Source organism: Gavia stellata, unplaced genomic scaffold (genome assembly GCF_030936135.1).
Source record: "Gavia stellata isolate bGavSte3 unplaced genomic scaffold, bGavSte3.hap2 HAP2_SCAFFOLD_154, whole genome shotgun sequence".
NCBI lineage: Eukaryota > Metazoa > Chordata > Aves > Gaviiformes > Gaviidae > Gavia > Gavia stellata.
Genome location: NW_026777042.1, coordinates 72956 through 93394, shown reverse-complemented (window position 1 = coordinate 93394; position 20439 = coordinate 72956). Strand labels below are relative to the sequence as shown.

General features: G+C 60.2%; 1 protein-coding gene and 1 long non-coding RNA gene across 2 annotated transcripts; both read right to left on the bottom strand.

Annotated features, from left to right (window-relative positions):
• Positions 1–5059: 5059 nt before the first annotated feature.
• On the bottom strand, positions 5060–10264 carry LOC132321610 (uncharacterized). Its single transcript, XM_059835083.1, has 7 exons — positions 10208–10264; positions 9264–9386; positions 7359–7424; positions 7010–7133; positions 5957–6057; positions 5399–5528; positions 5060–5103 (listed from the first exon to the last, which is right to left on the bottom strand). The coding sequence occupies exons 1-7, from the start codon at positions 10262–10264 to the stop codon at positions 5060–5062; spliced, it is 645 nt and encodes a 214-aa protein (XP_059691066.1).
• Positions 10265–18384: 8120 nt separating this feature from the next.
• Positions 18385–19833, bottom strand: LOC132321613 (uncharacterized). The gene is made up of 3 exons (XR_009484812.1): positions 19782–19833; positions 18961–19083; positions 18385–18431 (listed from the first exon to the last, which is right to left on the bottom strand). It is a non-coding gene; the product is annotated as an uncharacterized LOC132321613 (long non-coding RNA).
• Between the last annotated feature and the right edge of the window lie 606 nt (positions 19834–20439).

The window sequence follows — 20439 nt, the reverse complement described above, 5'->3', positions numbered from 1 at the left end:
GTATTTCTGATTGGTGAAAGTCTAATGATTTTCTCGCAAATACAAAACTTTCCCACAAAAAGCTTAAGCTTTGCAGAATATAAAATCTCTGTCAGGAAGATCTTACCGGCTGGTAATCTGCTCCCGCGCTGTGCGTATACACCCTCGTAGCACAGATCGGTTTATTCTATCATTCTGCATCTGCTCGTTGAGCGTTATAATCTCTGTCCAAGAGTAATTGAGCGTGCATTTGTAAGATAAGCGTAAGTGACAGTATCACATTTGTGACAGCAAATAACCCTGTCTTGGCCCTATTGCTGGGAGATGGGCCTGTTTGCAGGGAGATGTAATTTGAGATGGCAGACACCCTGCTTCAGAACAGGAGTGGTGCATGGTGGAAATGGTGGCAAGCTTTGTTTACTTCTTCATTTCTAAGCCCTGCAGCTGAGTTCCTACCTTAGAGATGGCAATTCCGGTCACAGCAACAATGCGGCGCAAGGTTCTTGTTCTGGAGGTGCAGCGAGGTCAGTAAGGGACCCAGCCGAGGAGCCTGTCCGGCCGTCTGGGCCGTCTTTCCCCAGCTGACGGCAGGGTCGTGGCCTTTGACAGATGTGGAGTTGTTGTCGTTGGCAATCAATACCTCCCCTGCTCAAAGTGTGAGGAGCAGCCAGCCTGCCTCTGTTACGATCCCAGGTGGAGCGGGTCTTTGCAGCCGAGCGGCCGTGCTGTAAATGCAGCTCTACCTCCTGCCCGGTCTGTCTGGCCATGTTCTGGTCTGGGGCAGGAGCCTCAGTTCACATCTGGGGGGTTTGGGCAGCTGGGTGCAGGCTTTCTGTCCTGGCTTTGGGTGAGACGTGCTGTGCCGTAGGTTTCAGCCACTCTGTTTTAGTGTCTTGGAGGCTGCACCCCCACGAGCCAGCCCCGTTCAAGAGCAAACGTGTGCAGGTCCGTGCATCTGGACTCTGCTCTCCTCGCCTGTCCTCTTGCAGTGTGGAGGAAGGTTACTTTAATAAAGTGAGAAGCCTCTTCCATGGCTTAGTCTGCTCCTCTCTGATTATGCCCAGGGATGATCTCCAGGGACTCCACTCTGCAGGGACCTCTCTCCCCATGTCTCTGGCTTCTTGGTCCTTTGCTTTCTTTCAGGAGATGCAGCTGAACCAAGGCGTCTGGTCCATGCGAGCGGCAAGTCAGGGGGAAATAGGAGTTACCGGCAGGGCTGAGAAGCTCTGTGGGGTTGGGAGGAGGCTCAGACCATTTGAGGGCAGCGCAAAGCCCGATGTGCAGGGAGCCAGGGCTCACACGTGCCTCAGACTGACCTGCAGCAGTGGGGCAGGACAGGGGTCCCTCTGAGCCCCCCTCATACAAATGCCTGCTGCTGGAGAAGGTCCAGCTCAGTCGCTTGCCCCGTGCCTGGCACACTCACCTCCCAGGATTACCAGAGCCCTCAGCACTGCTGGTGCCCAGGGAAACCCCCAGCACCTCGGCCCTTGCTGGTGCCCCCTCCACAGCAGGACCCTCCCCAGGCCTGGTGTTCCACCCAGTCAGGGGCTTGACTCCCTCTTCCAGCTCCAGCCCCACCTCTGTCAAGGAACGTGACTGTGGCAAGGCAGGAGCACGTGTTTGAGCAATCTTTGCAGACTCTTCAGTTAGGAACACAGGGATGGTGGGACCCCCGGGACAGGGGACCAGAGGCTTACATGGGCTCGCAGCGGGGCCAGGGTGCCCAGCAGCCTGAGGGACGAAACCGCATCTCTGCTGGTGGGCTCCCTGTGTAGAGCTGCCCCTGCCCCACACAGATGTGCCCAGGCCCGCCGGGGCTGGGGAGCAGCACCAGTGGGGCCTGTGTTAGTGGGCAGGGGTCCGATGGGCCAGCCAGAGCCCTCTGCTACACTCTGTCCCTCTGCTCAGCCCCTGAGCCATAGCTGACCCTTTAAGATCCCCCCGACATTCCCTACTTGTCCCCCAGTGCCCCCCTTCTGCCCCCTGACCACAGCCCTCTAAACTGCTGTGCCTCCCTTGGTTCTCCCCACCCATCCTCCAGTGCCCCCTACTCCCCCCAGTGCCCCCCTTTTCCCCTGATACCCCCCCACTCTGTCCCTGGGTAAGTGCTGTGGGGGGGCCCAGCATGGCAGGACACCGGGGAGGGCAAAGCCTGCTGTGGTGGTATGGTCAGGGCTCTCCTGGGCTGTTCCCTGCGCCAGCCCTTGCTGGTGCCAGAGGTGGTCGTGCCGTGGTGGGAGGGGTGGCAAGGGGATCCCCATGGGCAGTGGGAGGGCACGGCCCCAGGACCCCATGGGGAGACCCCTGCTCTGGGGTCTGTCCCAGCATGACTGCGTTGTGCCCAGCCCATGAAGATCCAGGAGGGGCCATGCAGCTGGCAGCCCCCAGCCTCGGTGTCACCCACATGTGGTCCCGCCAAGCACAAGGGTGCCATCGGGGGAAAAAAGATACACTGCCCTTTAGGCATCTTGTGCTGAGCTTTATTTAATTAACTCCTTGGTGCTGGCTGGGGACAGGTATCGTGGAGAGACTCCTCTAGCACCTGCTTCACTCGCGGGTCCTTGTTGTGCTGCAGTCTCAAGAGAGCTGGAAGGACACAGGCAGTGCTGTGGGGACCTGGTCCTGGCCAGGCGCTCCCCTGTCTGCTCCGCTCCAGGGATCTTCCCACAAAAAAAGACATCCCAAGGAGCCGGATCTCACTAAAACCCTCTGAACCCTTCCTTCCCCACCCCCTGCCTTACCTCAGCAAAGAAGGCTGTAGCTGTCACCCGCAGCTTAACTGAGCAGGAATCCAGCCATGGCAAGAGGGTCTGCTTCAGACAGGGTGATAGAAGCCCAGCCTGGACCAGGACGCTGCGCAAGGGAGCACAAGCGAGGGACACACAGTTACCCAGGAAGGCCACAGGCCAGGTTGCCAAAATTCACGTACACCGATGCAGACACTATTCGTCAGCTCAGGACGGCTTCCCAGGCACGCTGGAAGGGTCCTGCAGGCATTTCCCTGGGCACAGCCCCGCAGGAGGCAGCCACGTGCATCCCTGGGGCTCTTACCTGGTCAGGAGACGCACCCCATCAGAATGGCTCAGGGGGTCTTCAAGGAGAGCCCACGCTGCCCGATTCATGAGCAGCCGCATCCACTTCTCTGCCATGCATTTGCCTAGCACCAACTCTAAAGCCATAAGGAAAACCCTGGCAAAAGAAACAAAACACAAAACCAGTCAAAACACAGTCAAACTAAACAAGAAAAAATCAAAACGGCAGCAACACCACAAAACCAAAGAAAGATCAAATCACTGCAGCTTAGGGGAAGATTTCTCTTTAGCAGAGCTAAATACCCCGGGAATGATGCTTCGTAGACTGCAGCTAACGACACTGGCATTTTCATCATGCCCCAAACCCACTGAAGCAGAAGAAACTCCACGCCCCTGGACTGACTCCATGCTAGAGAACCAAGGCAACACCTAATACCTCTTCCCACCAGCATTTTGTGAAGAATGATGCCATTGCCCGCAAGAGTCACACTCCCCCCCCGGTGGGGGTCCGCTGAGGGAGTGCAACGCTATCGTGCATGCAAGGGTATGCAGAAGGCAAGATGACAGCCGTCCACAGCACGAGCTGCCTCAGACCTTCCTGCCTGGGAGCTGGAGTTTCCCCATGAAGGAGCAGAAGTACACCCAACCATGACGACCGGTTTGCACAACTAGGAAGCGGGGCAGGCGAAGCACTCCCTCAGCCCCACAAAGGCACATGCCGTGGCGAGGGGAACGAAGCCAGCCCCTCCATCTGCCCCTTCGGCTCCTTACCTGCACGGCTTCTCCTCAAGCACCTGGCCCTTGAGGAACAGTTGTCTCCAGCCTTCTCCCAGGGGGGAAAGCAGCCTCTCCTCGCCCAGGGTTTCGCTGGCCCACCTCAGGAGGCTGGGAAGGAGGTGGGGAAGCAGCTGCCTGAGCTCCTCCGTGCTCCTCAGGGCAAGCACCACTTCAGAGATGGCACGGGTGATCTGCAGAGAAACGTGACCAAGAAGCCCCTCTTCAGGCAAGGCCTTTTCCCACCAGCCTGGTTCCCCTGCCTGCCTGGGGCAGGGGGGTTACTGTCCGCAATTGTCACTTCTGCAACAGCCTTGTGGCTCAGGAGCAAAGGCTGTCCCAGCTCCCCACACTGCTTGAGGCTGGCCCAGCACAGCGCCCTGGGAGTCTCCAGGGGCATCTGCAAAGGGCACCTGACTCCCTCGTGCCGAAGTAGGAGTTACAAAGCAGATGCAAAGCTGCAGAAACGTGTCTACTGTTGAACGTACCATCAAAGTCTCCAGAGCAGTCTGACGGTTGTGCTGCTCACAAGGGGAGGAGTTGGTCCCCAGGCAGTTGTTTCCTGCTCTGTTTAGTTTCTCCACTAAGCACCTCAGGACCTGAATCCCAATGGCACTTCTCCCCAGGCTCCTCCACAGCTCCACCGTGTCACTGCAAGGGAACAGATGTTCACCCCTGAACCCCTATCTTCGCAGTCCTGCAGTGCCCTCAAACCTTCTCCTCGTCCGCAATGGGGCTTACAATGCCCCACTCACGGCAGAGACACAAGCACGCAGTCTTGCAACACTCAAGACAGCCCAGGCAGAAAAAAGACCTGCTTCTTAACTGGACCACCCCAGTGCACGCAAGCTGCGGAGTCTCTGTTTGACTACAGTGGGGAAGTGGCTGGTGCACGTACCTGTCCATGGGCAGACCTTTCCGGAGGAGACTGCTGACGACGGGCTCCTGGTGAAAGTGGGCGAGGAGAAACACGGCCCGGAGCAGGAAGGGCCTGTGGGTGCTCTGCCGCATGTAGGTGCAAAGGGTCTTCAGGATTTTTGGCACCTGAATGGAAATGGAGGAGAAAGAAGGGCTCGGTGCATCCTTTACCCCCTCCTGCGGGGCCCAGACACAGTCATTCAGCACAGGAGCAGTGCAGACCTAGAGTCCAGACCTAGCTTGAAACCTCACCCCTTCCACCCTGCCTGGCCCTGGCTCACGTCTGGAGCTGGGTGTGCTCTTGGCAATTGTGCGCACGTACGCACACATGCACGCGCTCACACGCACAGACTCAGTCACTGCACGTGCCTGGCCCCAACCGTATGAGCAGCTGCGTGCCCTTGCGCACACAGAGGACACGGGCACGTTTTACACCCAATGCTTGAAGAACTCTCCCCACATGTGTGTAGCGATGCAAGAGCAAAACCAAACACGCTCTTTGAGACCCTGAAGTCGCCTTGCAGGGCCTCTGCAAGGGCACCTGACTCCTTCAGCAGCCCCTTGGCTCGACACACAGGTGGCATTTCTTGAGCCTGTGCCAACTGCACAGGGTGTCGTTAAACAGCCAACAGGAGCAAAGACAAAGTCAAATGGGAAAAAGGTCTCCTTTACCTCCTGGACTATTTCCTTCCTGCATTCCACCAGGAAGATGAACACCCACTTCCATAGTGGCTTCACACACGTGGGTGTGACGTGCAGCAAGCTGTGCAGGACCGCAGTCAGAAAGTCTGTAGCCTGCGCTGGAGGGATGCACTTGCAAACAGCCTGGAGAGAAGTCAGGAACAAGAGAGACCATGTCACAGCTCTGCTCCAGCAATTCAGAATGGAAAGGAAACTTGACAGAACTGTTAGTTCGGCAGTCATGCAGGGGGCAATCACTTTTTCATCCTGCTGTGCATACAGTGCTGTTCACATCTGATGCAGCTACCCGATTGGGAAGTGTCGCCCCCCATGTTGTTTGCTTATTATGTACCAAATTTGTATTCTGACGAGCAATCACACACGCACACATATACGGTATATACTCCCGCATGCCTAAAGGACAGTCTTGTCTCAAAGCCTCCTGCTACTTGCTAACAACAGCCATCCTGGACAGCTTGCTCTGGAGACAGCGAGACACTCTGGAGGGGAGCAGGGAGACGTGCAGGAGCCCAGGAGCTGGGCCCCCACCCTGCTCTTTTGAGGCCAGTTACCTTTGCTATTTTGGCACAGGTCTGCACGGTGTCTGGGCTGTTCAGCTCCTCACCAAGGCACCTGATCTCATCTGCCTGAGGCACCACCTCCATGGTCCTGGCTGGAACAAACACCAGGAGAAAAGGGGAGTCACACCCACAGAAACCCAACCTCTGGCCCTAGATACTGCTAAAGGAGAACGCAGGGGGTGGCAGTGAAAGCCACAGGGAAACCCAGGGCCCTCCTGAACTCGGTGCAGCAGGATTTCCTGAGCCCGATAAATGGCTGACAAATCCCGGGCTGGAAAGAGCCCTCTTCCTCCTTGAACCATTTGTTGGGGCTTCAGGGTTTCAGCAGCTACTGGCCTCTGATCCCAGCAGCTGTGTCCCCTATTCCCACACAGGCCACCATCGTCTCTGGGAGGCAGGAAACCTCCCCGTGACTGCCTCAGCACAGGCAGACCCTGCTGCCTGAAGAGGAAACGGTCCAAACACAACCCTTTGCGGCACGCCCCGGGCCTGCAGTTCAGATCCCTCTTCCCTGCCCAGTTTGCTCTGGGCAGCAAATTGGTTTCCTCTCTTGTGCTCAGCAGGAGATTTCTTCCCTGGCGGCGATGAGTTTGGATAGTTTGCCTGGGGAGCTGCCTGTCTCTCCAGGCTCAAGGCAGGGAGCAAGGGGGAAGGCACCCTCTGGAATGTCAGGGGCCTCATCCGAGCGAGTTGTCTGACCACCCTCTGTCTCTCCTGGAACGTGGAGGGGGGCAGACATGGAGGGGGACAGTCCCCAGCATTGGTGGCAATGTCCTGCTCTCAGACAGCAGTGGGGGATGGCCCTGACCAACCGCACACATGCGCTGCGGAGGTGGGACTCAGCGACCCTCTCCCAGGGATCCTTCCTGACATGTCCAGGGAGGCAGAGGGCTAACAGGGTGGGGGCACAAAACCAGCCAAGCACGTTGCCTCCCCCTTCCCTCCTGGGGACAGGGCCTGGCCCTGCAGGATCCCAGTGGTGCCAGGCTGGGAAGGGAGGGAGGATCAGGCTGAGCAAGGCTGGGAAGCGCCCACTCTCCTTACCTTGCATTTGGAGAAGGTAGCCAAGGCAGACCCATGCCCTCTGGCGGGACGTGGCCAGGCAGTCGCTGGTCAGAGTCGCCAGCAATCCCACCAGGGAGCCGAACCGCTTGCAAGGACGTCCTCTCTGCAGGGGAGAGCAGCAGGAAAAGGGTCGCAGGCAGCCCCAGCACCCACTCCCCTCTATCGCCCATCCTGCTCCCTGAGCAGCGACCGGGCAGAGGGGCAGGCAGAAGGGCTGCCCCGTAATCCCTGGAGCCCCAAAACCCAGCACCCAGTTGGGCAGGGCTCCCTTCTGGGGCCATGAATGGTGGGAAAAGGGCGCCAGGGCACGCGAGGGGGCTCTACTCACCATGAGCTCGAATCGCTCCTTGCAAGCTCCCAGCACGTGCGTGCAAACCTGCAGGGCTCTCTCCCGCTCCCATTCTTCGGCTGAGGTGAGCCAGCCCTTCAGGACCTGAGGCAGGGTGCATCTCTCTCACAACAGGCATCTTTCTCTCCCTGAGATCCCTCTCCAACTCCCTCCTTCTCTGGCCCCTTCCCAGTGCCATCCCCAGCCCCACCGAGCACTGGCACTGCTGCCTCCACCGCCTCGCTCCCTCCAGCCGCCTCTGCCCTGAGCCCGCTCTTGCTACCCTGCCAGCGTCTCCCCACTCCAGCCTTCCTCCAGGCTGCTCTCAGCCAGCTCAGGGCTGGCTCTGGGCTTTCCTTCCATCAGGGCCCACTGCTCTGCCTGGCCTGAGGATGCAGTGGCCGGGCGCTCCCGTCTCCCAGCTCAGCCCCTGGCCCCGGCCAGACGCACAGCCTCAGAGCAAGGAGCCAAAGCCCCACGTTCCTGCAGGAAAGGTATCCACCTCCTAACACCCTCTAAGGCCTCCACTCTCTGCCCCTGCAACACTTTCCCTCTTGCCCCACGGCTACTCACATGGACCACGTCATCAAAGCAGGCAGAGGTCACCTCTGCCTCCAGAAAGGTTTCTAGGAGATGGCCCAGATCTTCCACGCATCTCCTGTGCAGGTCCTGGTCCTCGGAAGGACAGGACAAGACAGTCTGGCAGCACACTGACAGCAGCTTGCGATTTTCCTTCCGCCTCAGAGGTGGCCTCAGCTTGCTGGCCAGAGGAAAAAGGAAGAGAAAACAGAAAGGAGATTTACTGTCTCCAGAGTAGCTCAAACCACACCTGGGTTCCTCCTAATCGAGGGCCCCAAATCCAACACCCCCACCCACGCCAGCGAGCACTGCCTTCAGCGCCAGCAATTCCTGCCTCCTTCAGGCAGCAGGCAAACCCCTGCCCCCAGGTTAAGGAACCCCGGGGGCTCCCTTCCTGTGGGAGACACCCGACATGGGGGACACCCTCCCACTCCACAGCCCCAGCAGCTCCCGGCCCCATGCTCAAGGCCACTGGGGCTGCCCCAGCCAGCTGGGATGGGGCACACTGGGAGTCCCCACAGCCCGGGGAACAGACCTCACCTCAACTCCTCCAGCGCCTGGAACACTCCATACACCAGGGAGTCCCAGGGCTCCCCCTTGATGCAGTCCTGCAAGTCCCAGAGAGAGAAGCACAGAGTTGGCAGGGGCACGGGACGGCCCTCCCGCCTCCCCTGGGGGGACACGTTCTGCTGCCAGGCCTGGGCAGACACTGCCCCGTCACCCCCACACATCCCCAAAGGCACCGCAGAAGGGCCCCTGCTCCCCAACCACAGCCACCCAGCACCAGCACTCAAGAGCCCCGCCAGCTCTGGACACAGCTCCAGGAGCTCACGTGAAGCCCAGAGACCATCGTGCCTCTGGGGTAACGAGTCCGATGGCGCAGCCCTAAACTCCCCCATGCGACCGCCCCGGCTACGGGCACTCACCAGCAAGGTCCACGTTGCCTCCTGCTTTAAGGACAGCTCAAAGCTGCCACAGTTGCCCACAACCCGGATGGCACAGCTGACCTCGGTGATGCTCTGCACCAGGGCGAGCTTGAGCTGCAAGTCCTGAGGCCAAAGACAGCAAAGCACCCCTTCAACTCTTTGAAGGGCTGAGCTGAGAGGTGGAAGAAGAGCATGGGCAGGGGAAACCCATGGGGGGCTGGATCTGGACGTTGAGGACAAACCCTTCCTTGGGAGATCTTTAGAAAGAGACTGACCATCTCGGTACACCCCAGCCCCAAGGGGCTGGAGCTGGGACACCCTGCCCTGGCACATCCCTGCCCTGCACGCCCCATGCTCCTACCCTCTGTTTAGCTCTGGAGAGCCGCAGGATGTTGCCCACGATTTCTTTATCCACGCGGGTGAGCAGCTGCTCCTTGGGGGCACGCAGCGCAATGCCGCTGTAGGTGCGCATGAGAGCAGCACGAATGGCCTGGGCGCTCTCCATCTTCTGCCACCGCTGGACCTGTGTCAACAGAGACGCCCCGAGAGGTCAGCCCCGGGACTTTGGCAGGCTCCTGCAGCAGGCCCTGCCCCGCACCCTCACCAGCTCCTTGTTTCCCTGGGCACCTCCCAGCAGCTCCCCAAGCCACTCCTCGAGCTGCGAGCTCCAGGGCCAGAAGTTGTTCCCATCCCACAGCTTGGGATCTCGCATGGGGATGGGGACGAGGGGCAGCCAGCACCACACACTGCTGGCTCTTTTACCACTGATTTGAGAGGTCGAGGAGCTGCCTGGAACCTTTCTGTGGAAAGGTATCTGACATAGCCTGCCACGGTCCTGCTCAGACATGCAGCCCGTGCGCGTCAGGGGTGCAGATGAGCCCACTCTGCTCACCTCCCCAGGCCAGGCTGCACCGCTCTCTCTGTAGGGCCCTGCCCTGCCCTGAAAGGCTTCCCCACAGCCCCCAGGTGGGGAGCAGAGCCAGCGAGACTTCACCAGGCTCCTGCTCTTGGCCCTCAGCTTTGGGGAAGGGTCAGAGTGTCGCACCGTGCCCACCCCCTTGTCGCCAGCTCCTGCTGAAGTTAAGTCAGGGGCAAGGTGGCTGCAAGCAAGCAACCGCTGCAGCTGCCCCAGGTGGCTCTGATCCACCCGGTGTCAAACCCCCTCCTCTCCAAAGACACCTCAGGGGCCCCAATGCCAGGACGTTCCCTCTGAAACACAGGTCTCGGGTAGCTCTTACACGAATGCTTATCTAAAGGCAGCTGCCACAATTTGGCTGCTGCAGGTGTAGAAGTGAAAGGCGGCCAAAAAAGGAAAGCCAAACAGGGAAACCCTGCCTCCTTTACCTTCCAGCCCATGGAAGTCCGATAAAACCAGCTTCTGGTGAAAGCAGCGGAGAACATGGTCACCGTGTCCAAGACCAGATGGAAGTGGCTCTCAGCCGTGTGGGACACAACAGAAATCATTCCCTGCAACCACAGAGAAACAGGGAGTTGGCTCCAGCCCAGGCACTCGGCCATGGCCAGCAACAATGGCCAGGCAGGACATTGCGGCAAGGGGGAAATGGCAGCAAGGGGGAAATCGAGGTCTGGAGCAGCCCTGCCTCTCCCCTAGGAACAGGCAGGGGATGCGCAGGACATGAACATCACCTCACCTGGGCTTCAGACAGCTGCACAAAGCTTGTCTCCTGCAGGAACCTCAGCACCTGCCCTTGGACGTGTCTGAGATCCTGACAAGCTGCCAGCACTGTCCCAAGGGCCTTGTACAGGAAAAGCTGCAAGAGAAGAGGCCACGTCCGAGATGTGCTCATGGCCCGACCTGTCAGGAAAGGTCTGGCCCCAGACAGACCCGACCACCCCTGGTGGTAGCCAGCCACTGGAGTAGCCCAGGGAGGCGCATTTTGGGGGCAAGAGAAGGGGAAGCAATGAAAACCGCCTGCGTGGGCAGAGCCCCAGCCCTGGCGCGGGGCAGGAGACACACCTTCTCCCAGGAGCCGGGGGCAGAGCTGCCCAGCTGCTGGCTCAGCTCCTGGCTCAGGCCCATGGTCCAGGCCCTGTCCTCGATGGGCTCCAGCGACGCTCGCAGGAACTGTGGGGAACAGAGAGGAAGCGAGTGTTCCCCTGCCCTTGGCCAGGATGCTTTCTACGCTCGCATGTCCCGGGACACTGCTGAGGGGAGCTACTGGGAACGGCAGACTCTTCCCCTGCCCCACCCAGCCCTCTTTTCACCAGCCTCCCTCTTCTCCTAACACCTCAGGCGAGACCCCCCCGGCATGCCAGACATAGAGGAGGAGGCAATGCTAAGGCGTGTGCCACAGCGATAGAGGGCATTAGCCATCAGCCGTGGCACGTGCGCAGACAGCAGCTCCTCTGAGTGGGCAGGCACCTACTGCGGGGGGAGGCACAGGGCACTCAGGAGGTGCCCCCACCTCCTGCTGCCTACACAGGCAGCCCCGAGCTTCCTCCCACAACTTTGTCTGTTCCCTCTTCTCCCCCTCTATTTGTGACACCCCCCAAGGAAGCTGTACCTTGAGCACATGATGCTCCCACTCTGCAGAGTCCAGGGACCTCTCGGTTTTCCCTAGAAAGCAAGAGGAAGCAAAAGCCCTCGCTGCTATTTAAGCTCACACCAAAGACAAGCCCTGTGGTCTCCTTTGCGGTCAGACCTCCCAACATTCCCAGGCCATCACACTAGAAAGGGCCTACAAGCACCTACACCAAAGCCCTTGTGAGGCCAAAGACACAGGAGGGATCCCAGGAACATTTGTCAGGGCCACTGATTCAAGCTGGGCAAGGACGTGCTGTCCACGGCAGATCCCCACTGCTTCACTGCAGCTCCCAGAACAACTCCGACCACTGCGTGCGAGCGTGCATTGGCAACACACATTTTCTCCTTAATGACCCACCACTTTCTGCCCATTTGCAGCTTTTCTCCCAGGCTATTGCCAAGGACAGCTGCTGCAAACCTGGTCTGGCCTGGCAACTTGGTTCTCCAAAACCAGGGGCAGCACCCCCTCCAGGAGCACCAGTCCTGTCCCTTCCCCAAACACCATCCCGGCCAGGACATGGGGGTGCCGCCAAGACCTGCCCTCCAAAAGGACATCAACAGCCCCATCCATCCCCTGGGCCAAATCGACACTGGGGGACAGCTGCCCCCAGCCTCAGCTTTGGCTCCCTGGAAGGGGAAAGGCTGCAGAGCAAATGCTGGGGAACTGGGGACAATTCTCCTCCGTCACGCTGGGAAGCTGCATTTTCCTGCTCCCCTTCCCTCCCCCCAGCCTCTCCCTCCCCACCCGCACTTTACCTTCCAAGTACTGCAGCAGGAGGGGGATCTCGGTCGCCCACACCACCCCCAAGGCTCGGTGTATCCTGCCATGCAGGGCCTGCAGCAGCTGCAAGGCAGCGACGGCACGTTCACCGCTCTTGTGAGGAGCTGCTGCCACCACCTAGGCGAGGGCAGGAGAGAAGGGTCACTCCTGCCACCAGAGCTGCAGTTTTTCCCGGGAGGGAGGGAGGGATGGAGGGAGCTCGATGCCGCTCCTGCACCCGGGGTGCTGCTAGCCCCAAGAAAGGAGTGGGATACCGGACAGGCCCAGGCAGTCTCAGGCACACTGCCTCCTCCTTGGGGGATCCCGGCACGGGCCTCAACAGCATCTCTGCCCTGGGCTCCCCCACCACCCCTGGCCAGAAAAGCTCTTTCCCCCGGGCCCCACTACTCACCAGCAGTCGAGCCAGCAGGGCCTGGGGAGCCGGCAGCCGGGCTGTGGGGAGGAAGAAAGGCTGGGTGAGCCAACGAGCCCCGGCCATGCCCTGCCCATCGCGCCTCCGATGCCCCGCACAGGGCTGAGAGCAGCTGTGCTGCCATGGCATTGACCCAGGAGAAATCCCCAGGGCTGCCCAGCACGGGACGAAGGCAGCTCCAGCATGGCCAGGAACAAGCCCCGGCTCGCCAGGAGAGTGCTGCGAGCAGGAGAAGCAGGCCTCTGCGCTGGGCAAGGGGCAATGCAGGGCAGAGCCCCTCGTGCCCAGCAGCAGAGCCTGGCTCCGCTCTTTGGTTCTCCCAGGCTTCTGCTGAGAGCTGGCAGGGTGCATGTAGACACAGACTGGCCAAGCCCCTGGCTGAACCCATTAGCTTCTACCTCGCTCCTGGGAGTCCACGGCGTCAGGCTCCTCCTCGTCTTCTTCACACCCTGCACTCTCCCGTCTCTCAACTAGGGCTCGGAGACAGCGGGAGAGCGGGATCAGCATGCCGCTGTACTGGGCTGGCACCACATACTGCAGCAGCCTCGGCCACAGGAGCTGCAGAGAAGAACCAGACAATTCACCACATCAGCATTTCTATTCAGCTCAAAGACAAAAATGACAGTCTGCTTTTCCCTGAGCCTTGTGTGCTTCAGCACATGTGAGGGGAGAGGTTCACAGCATGGGGAAGCACGAGGAAAAATGCCCTGAAGGCAAGAAGTGGCCACAGCAGCAGGGCACAGGGCGACTTACTTTGGTCATCCCTCTCAGAGAGACGTCCAGCGAGCCCAGGATGTCCACACACAGGGCTCGAAGAGCTCCTTCCTCCGGTGTTACCCAGGCAAAAAGGCCTCCTGCCACCTGTAAGACAGAGTTGGCAAAACCCATGTTACTCTCAGCTCCCGACCGACAAGGCTCAGGCATGGCCCCACCAGTGCTCCTGCGCCAACCTCCCAGGAGCACTGACCTCCAGAAGGAGGACAAGGACGGCCAGACCCAGCTCGGGAACCACTTCCCAGACCCTGGGAAGGACTAGGAAGCCTGGGAGCAGAAAGAGACACCGCTTGTCTGCACGGTCCCCCAGGACCCAAATGCTGCTGTCGTGCCATGGTGAGGAACGTGCCCTTCAGCAGGGCTGTGTTTGATGCCAGCCCTGGCAGCAGCACGCCCAGCCCGACAGATGTGGAGGAGAACCTGGCTCTTTCCTTTGTCCTGCTCCCAAAGCAGAGCCTCCCCAAGCCCTGGAGCAAAGCAACACCCACAGATCCCCTGGTTGGAGGGAGGCTCTAGCCAGAGGGAAGATCCTCAGCAAGTCAGCAAAAGGCTCAGCCATGCCCATCCTTCATCTCCTGAGCACCCAGCTGGAAACACTCACCAAAGGGACTGCCAGACGGCCTGTCCCCTTGGCAGAAGGGATGTGCGTCCCCAGACTGCTATGGGATGGGCAGGGCATGCTTTTGAGGGCCAGAGTATGAGAACACCACAGAAAGATCCTCTAGCCAGGCCCATCTGGCTGCAGTGGCTGTGTTTTGCTGATTGTCTGTGAGCACTTAAGGATGGAGGATGTCCTGTCCCTAGAAGACCCCTCCCTTTGCAAGGCAGCTTTGCTGAAGGTGTCTGTGGGCACAGCTCAGCCTGTGGGGTGCGCAGGCAGCCCCACAGTCCCAGGTGGCACGCCCGGGTGCAAACCCTCATCATTCACTGACGTCTCCACCAACATCAGCACACACACACATGAGGAACAGCCATTTGCAGGTCATTCCAATGGCAGCGCCGGCACTGATGGCCCTGCAGCGTGGAGCTCTCCATGCTCAAGGATGCCTGCAGGAGCTCTCAGCACAGGCCAGGCACCGCTGGAAGCCCCAGGTGTCTCGCTCTGCCCTTACCAGTCTGCCTGAGGTCCGGCTGAACTCGTTGAAGATGTGCCCCACCACATCCCATGCCCAGCAGCTCTGGGAGCCGGAGCTGAGCAGCTCCCGGATGAACTCCAGAACTGCCCTCCGCACCTGCCAGGGGAGAGCGTGGTTACGGTCCTCCTGTTCAAAATCCAAAGGGAAGCCGCCTTTGCTTGGGGGCAGCCTTTGTGGCTCGCGGAGAGATGACAAGCGCACGCAGAAGCTTTCGCTACTGCCATCAGGGCTGGGCTTTAGCACCAGGCTGGATGGGCATTTGCCCCACAGAGCACAGCGACCTCCCCGCTCCACTCTGCCAGCTCTCCCCGGGGAAGAGCCATCACCCACTGCCTGGGCAATGCGCTGGCACTTCCCCAGGCACCCCAGCTCTGCCCTGAGGGAAAGGCTTCCTCTGCCTCCCCTGGTGGCACTGTCCCTTCCCAAACCAGCTCACCTGGGCACTGGGGTCGTTGCACACTGACCCCATGGCCTCCACCACCTGGGGCAGCTTCTCTCTCACTGCAGGTGCTGGAAGAGATATGGAGAGGTGTGCATTGAGGCAGAGCCCCAATGGCAGAAGCTTCCAAGTTTTTCGCACACCAAGGGGACAGAAAAGCGGGGCCTGACTCTGACTTCACAGGAGGCAGCGGCGTAGCCAGAGCGACTCCATTTCTAGAGGCACAGCTGTTTTATAGGGACTGAAAGCTATGGTAATATGGTAACACAGAGCACGTGAGAAATGACTTGGGTACAAGCAGCTCCTGTGCACCAGCCCACCCGCCCACCCACGAGCCTGCCCGTGTTACTGAGCTTGGAGCATCATCCCTGGTGTGCCACCATTTCTAACTGCCGGAGGAGAGCTCGAGCCCTGTCGCAGGGTGTCAGCTCGGCTGGGGGACCCGCTCTTTGCAGCTCCTTTTGGGTGCAGGTGCACCGCTTCCAGCCCGTTCCTGCTCTCAGCCCAGCAGCCCCAACCCCTGCCTTCTGTCCCTGGCCCATGGCACTGACCGTCAGAGTGGGCCAGCGCTCCCAGCAGGCCCAGGGCTGCCACGCGACCGGCCTTGCTCCCACCGCTCTCCGGGGAGTGCAGAAACATGCCCGTCTCCTCAGGGCATATTCGTGCTGCAGGGAAGAAATCGCATTCTGCACTAGCAGGCAGCTGCCTCTGACTGCCGAGGACAGGGAGAGAGCCGCCACAGCACGACGGGGGGATCGCCCAGTCTCCTCTCCTTACCCTGCAGCGCGATGCAGTGGGGAAGTTCTGCCTTAGGGGCCAGGCCAGGCTCTTTGGTCACGTCAGGGAGCTGTGGGAACAAGGTCTGTTTTAAAGAAATCTGCATCAGCATTGAGGGGGACTGAAAAGAAAGGGTGCTCTCTGCCCTCCTCTCCCAGAGTCCTCCTGCGACTTGGCTGAGAGGGAAATCACTGTGGGAACAGGGCTGCCCCTCAGGCCCATTCCGAACAGCCAGGATCAGGCCTCCTGCAGCCTTAAGGAACCTACGTGGCACCTGTCTCACAAATCCTGGCGTGTTCCTGGCCTGCAGGAAGGTCTGTGAGACAACGGGGGAGGAAGAGGAGGCTAAAGCTACCTAAAGGCACATCTGGGAGAAGGGGAGTCCCTAACACCAGCTCCCAGGGAAAACCACAAACCCTCCTGGATGGGGCTTCTTGTTTGCCCTCCCCTCAGAGCAGCATCGGCAGGGTCTCTTTCCTCTGAACAGAGCCCGCTGTTGACAACTCCGTTTCCTGGCACTTCCCACTCATCAGACCTCAGCCCTCACTGGACGGGACTGGACACAGCCCTGGGCATTAGGGCAAAGCTCTTCCCACACACAGAGCCCTAGGGAGATGGCAATGCCTCCCTTCCTGAGAAGACGAGCCCCGGGGACTCTTGCCTCCCTTCTGGCCCCTCCCCGCATTTCTCTTTTCTTGCCCAAAGAGTGTGGGGAAGTCTCAGGCCTCCTCTGCTCTCCCCCTCCCTGTTCCTTCTCTAAGGCCTTCCCAGCTCCTCCTGGCACCCCACAGCTCCCCAGTGCCTCGTGGCACTCGCGCAGACCCACCCCAGCAGCCACGCCGGGCCCTGCGCAACACCTCACCTTGTTGACCCGGGAGGTGTCTCGGACCTCCTCAGATTGGTGCAGCAGCCAGAGGAGCTGCTCCCAGGCATGCTCGCGGTGCTGCTCCTCACGCAGCAGGACCTCCATCATGGCAGCCACCGCCCTGAGCACAGCCTGCTTGTCCTGAAGAGGGAAGGGAGAGGCTCTGCTTGGAGGGCTGAAGGTCTGCCTAGCACTCAGCATCGCCTGCACACCAGTCTGCCCTTCCCACTGGGAGGGGTTTCCCTTTCCCTTCTGCCCTGCAGCAGAAGGGCTCACTCCAGAGGAGAGAGAGCAGTTCCCCACGCTCGCACCCCAGCCCTCCCTGCAGAAAGGCCCCAGGACTCGGCTGCTTCCTGCCAGAGAGCCTCCAGCCCCAGGCACAGTGACAGCAGGCTCCCGGCCTGGGATGCTTTCTCATTCAGACCGCTCCCTCCCCTCACCCCTCTGCTCGCACCCCACCAGCCACAGACAGACCCACCAACGTGGACATCCCCGCTGTGGCCCCAGGCGTGGAAAGCAGCACTTCTTACCTCTTCTTCCTCGCAGCCCAGCCAATTTACCAGCGCGTAACGGAAGACTGGGTAAATGTCTTCACAGAGCTGCGCTTCCCCGTTGCGAGGGAAGGGGCATTGCTCCCGGCTGCCGAAGTACGTATTGACCCCTTTTGACCATTGCTCCAGAACTGCACCAGGAGAAAGGGAAGGGCAGCATGTGACAGTCTGCAGCAGGGACGGTACCTTGCACCCTCACCCAAGCCTGCTCTAAGGACGGTCCCAGGCTCGGCAGGGCTCAGCCCAGGACCAGATCTGCATCTGAGGCCAAGCTGTGCCCTTGAGGTGTCTGGTTTCAAACACCCCACCGTTTCTCTCCTCCTCCCCATCCTTTTCCTCCTCAATGGCCTGTTCCCCTCCAGTATTTCCCAGGGTAAACAGGGGAACAGAAGCCATGGGAAGAGACCCAGGAGTTCCCCTGTGCAGCACCGTCACGTCCTACCCACAGAAACCTCCGGGGCTTCTCCCGCTCCTTCTGCACACTCACAGCGGTTTGGGATCGCCAAGGCCTGACCTCGCTGTGGGCTGACACCTGCCATGTTCCCTCTGAGATCACATGGAGGCATCAAAGGCCACCCCAGCCCCTGACCCTGGGACCCCAGCTAAGGAGCCGACACTCACCACTGCAGACGGCGCGCAGGATCCGGCCACTCCCCACCTGGCTCAGCATGGCACGCAGGGCAAGCAGCGTCATTCCCACGAAGGGGATGCACCGCAGGGCTGCAGAGAAGGCAGGGACAGAGGGACCGAGAGGGTCAGTGAGAGACACGGGAGACCGGGGTCGATCCCTGGCAAGGCTGGGGCTGCTGGGCCATGTGGGACATGCCAGAGGGTGTGGGGAGGGCTGCCTTCCCCAAGGGGGACACAGGAAAGCCCTTTACAGAAATGGGGAGGAGGGTGCGGGGCAGAGACCCTGCGGGTTTGTATCCAGTGGGTTCCCACCCTCCAGGAACCAGGACTGGGCTAGTAAGGCAGAGCTGCCGGCCAGCCCTGGCACAGAGCAAGGAGGCATGGCGACTTCATAGCCCCCCAGTTCAACACAGAGCCTTCAGGAAGGGGGAGGGTGCTTTCTCCCCGTTATCTCAGACCCCTACCCAAACCAAGAGGCCCAGGGTGCCGTACCGTAGCTGCGGGCCATTTTGCCCAAGGTGAGGAGCACAATCTCATCAGGGACCTTCCCCATGGCCTTCAGGTGGCTCTGGAGCTCAGACATGACAAAGTGGAAGTGGGAGCGGGCCAGAGCCACCAGGACGTCGCTAGCAGCCATCTTCACATCATCTGTCACACCCTGAAAAAGTGCCACAAGTTAAACACTCCCGAGAAAAAGGCTGAGGCACTCGGACAGGCTGAACGCCCCTGCCTCACCTGCAAGACCCCACGGGGCAGTTCGCTCAGACCGGGCGCCTGCTGCCTCTTGTACCCTGGGGTAGGCGAGCAGCTCCCCGGTGAGACCAGGGAGGCTTTTCCCTAGCACAGCCCTGTGCTGCTGCCTTCTCTCCCTCTCTGCAGAGATGCCAGGAACAAACTGTCACAGACTCAAGGACCCCCTGGGGCCTCTCCACTGGGGCTGCTGGGTTCCCAGGGCTGTTCCTCAAGGGAGCTTGAACCCAGCTCTCGCTCAGTTAAAAATAGCCCCACGTCCACCTCTCTGCACTACTCTCTGCATCTCCTCTTCAAATTCCCTATAAGGAGGAGTCCCCTTCAGACCTCCACTGGGTCTGAATAGTTGAGGAACATCTCTGTGCTGCTCTGGATTTCCCCAAAAACCAGGGCCAGAGGCAGGCTGCTTTGGCGGCCTTGAAAGAGAACAAGCTCACCTGGGCTGCTCGCATGTCACTGGACACCTCTGCTATCAGGCGGTTCACGACACCGCTCTGCAAACTGCCATCGTCTCCTTGCAAGAAGCTCTCCAGCTCCCGGTATGTCTCCACTCGGTCACCCTGGGGACAGACCACACATGGGAGTGATGGGACTTGCTTTGCCCTCGTTGCCAGGGACCCACGAGAGAGACCTACTGCCCCCCAAATCATCTCTCTGCCATGGGCACGAGGTACGAGCTGCAGGCATCGGTCAGGACAGCCATGGGGAACGGCAAGATCTTCCACGGCACCTCTGACACTACCAGAGAGCCAGACAGGGAGGTTGATTCCACCAGGGTAAAAGGCCATGCGGGAGCCTAGGAAGTCGTTCCTGAGGATGGGGGATGGTGGAGGTCAGACGGACAGTGCCAGGCGAGGAAGGGGAAGATGTGGGAATGAGACCAGTCCCTGAGGAGGGGAAGCCATGAACTCCCTGCACCTTGGGGCACAGTGTCGCTCCCCTCGCACAGGCAGGAGCCCAGGCACTGGGACAGTTCTGGAACCAAAGCTAAAGTGGGGCCTTGAGCACTTGGGCAAAGGTGCTGGAGAGATGCTGGGATTTATGCCAGAGGCTTTGCCTTGTCCAGGAGAGCACTGCAAGCTCCCAGGGAAAGGAGGGAGGGAGCAGTGGCATTAGTCCAGCTGGAGCGGCAGGATCGGCGCTTGGGGACGAAGCGCCTGCAGGAGGGCAGAGGTGCCATCAGGCGAGATCCCCCTCTGCCACGGCACCTGGGGAAGTCAAGGGCTTGGAGGGGAGCCCTCGAGCCCCCTTGTCTCACCTCATGGTCTTGCAGCCGCTTTAGCAGAGAAGCCCCACTAGCCACAAAGGTAGTGACGGCTTTGGGGACAGCCTTCTTTGCCCTGCCTCCATCCTCAGGATGTGCAGGTCTGGACTGAGAACCAAAGCACGGGCAGAGAGCTGGAAGAAAAGAAAGAAATGGTTTTGCTGGCTGCAGGGCTTTGCACCAGGGAGGGGGGAGGATCTTCCCAGCCCCTCCCAGCACTAACAGCCTGTGCTGGGCTGTACTGGCAAGAGGGCAGTCAGTGGGATGAGGGAAGGGAGTCTTCCCCTCACTGCGGCACCGGGAAGACCGCACTGGGAATACCACACTGGGGGACTGGATCCATTCTGGGCTCCCCAGTGACAGAATGGCAGCAATGCGCTAGAGCGAGTCCAGCACGGGGGCCCCGAGCTGGGCGGGACATGGACATGGGACCCTGCAAGGAGGTGCTGGGAGGGCTGGGGCTGGGCAGCCCCGACAAGAGTCGGCCGGGACAGGTCGTCTTTGAGCAGTCCCCAGCTGCCCCACGGAGGGCAGGGAGAGGATGGAGCCAGAGCCCTCTCGGAGGTGCCTGGCAGCAGGATGAGAGGTGACGGGGACGCAGCCCCCAGCAGGCAGCAGCCCCCAGCCCCCAGCCCCCCACCACCCCCTCACC

Coding starts and splice junctions, on each gene's coding strand:
- LOC132321610 (XM_059835083.1), bottom strand. CDS start 10,264: ATGTTCTCCGCTGCTTTCACCAGAAGCTGGTTTTATCGGACTTCCATG. Junction 6,058..7,009: donor CTACCTTCTCCAAATGCAAG/GTAAGGAGAGTG, acceptor TGTTTGTTCCAG/CCAGGACCATGGAGGTGGTG. Junction 5,104..5,398: donor GTTCATCTTCCTGGTGGAAT/GCAGGAAGGAAA, acceptor TGTGTGCGCAAG/GGCACGCAGCTGCTCATACG.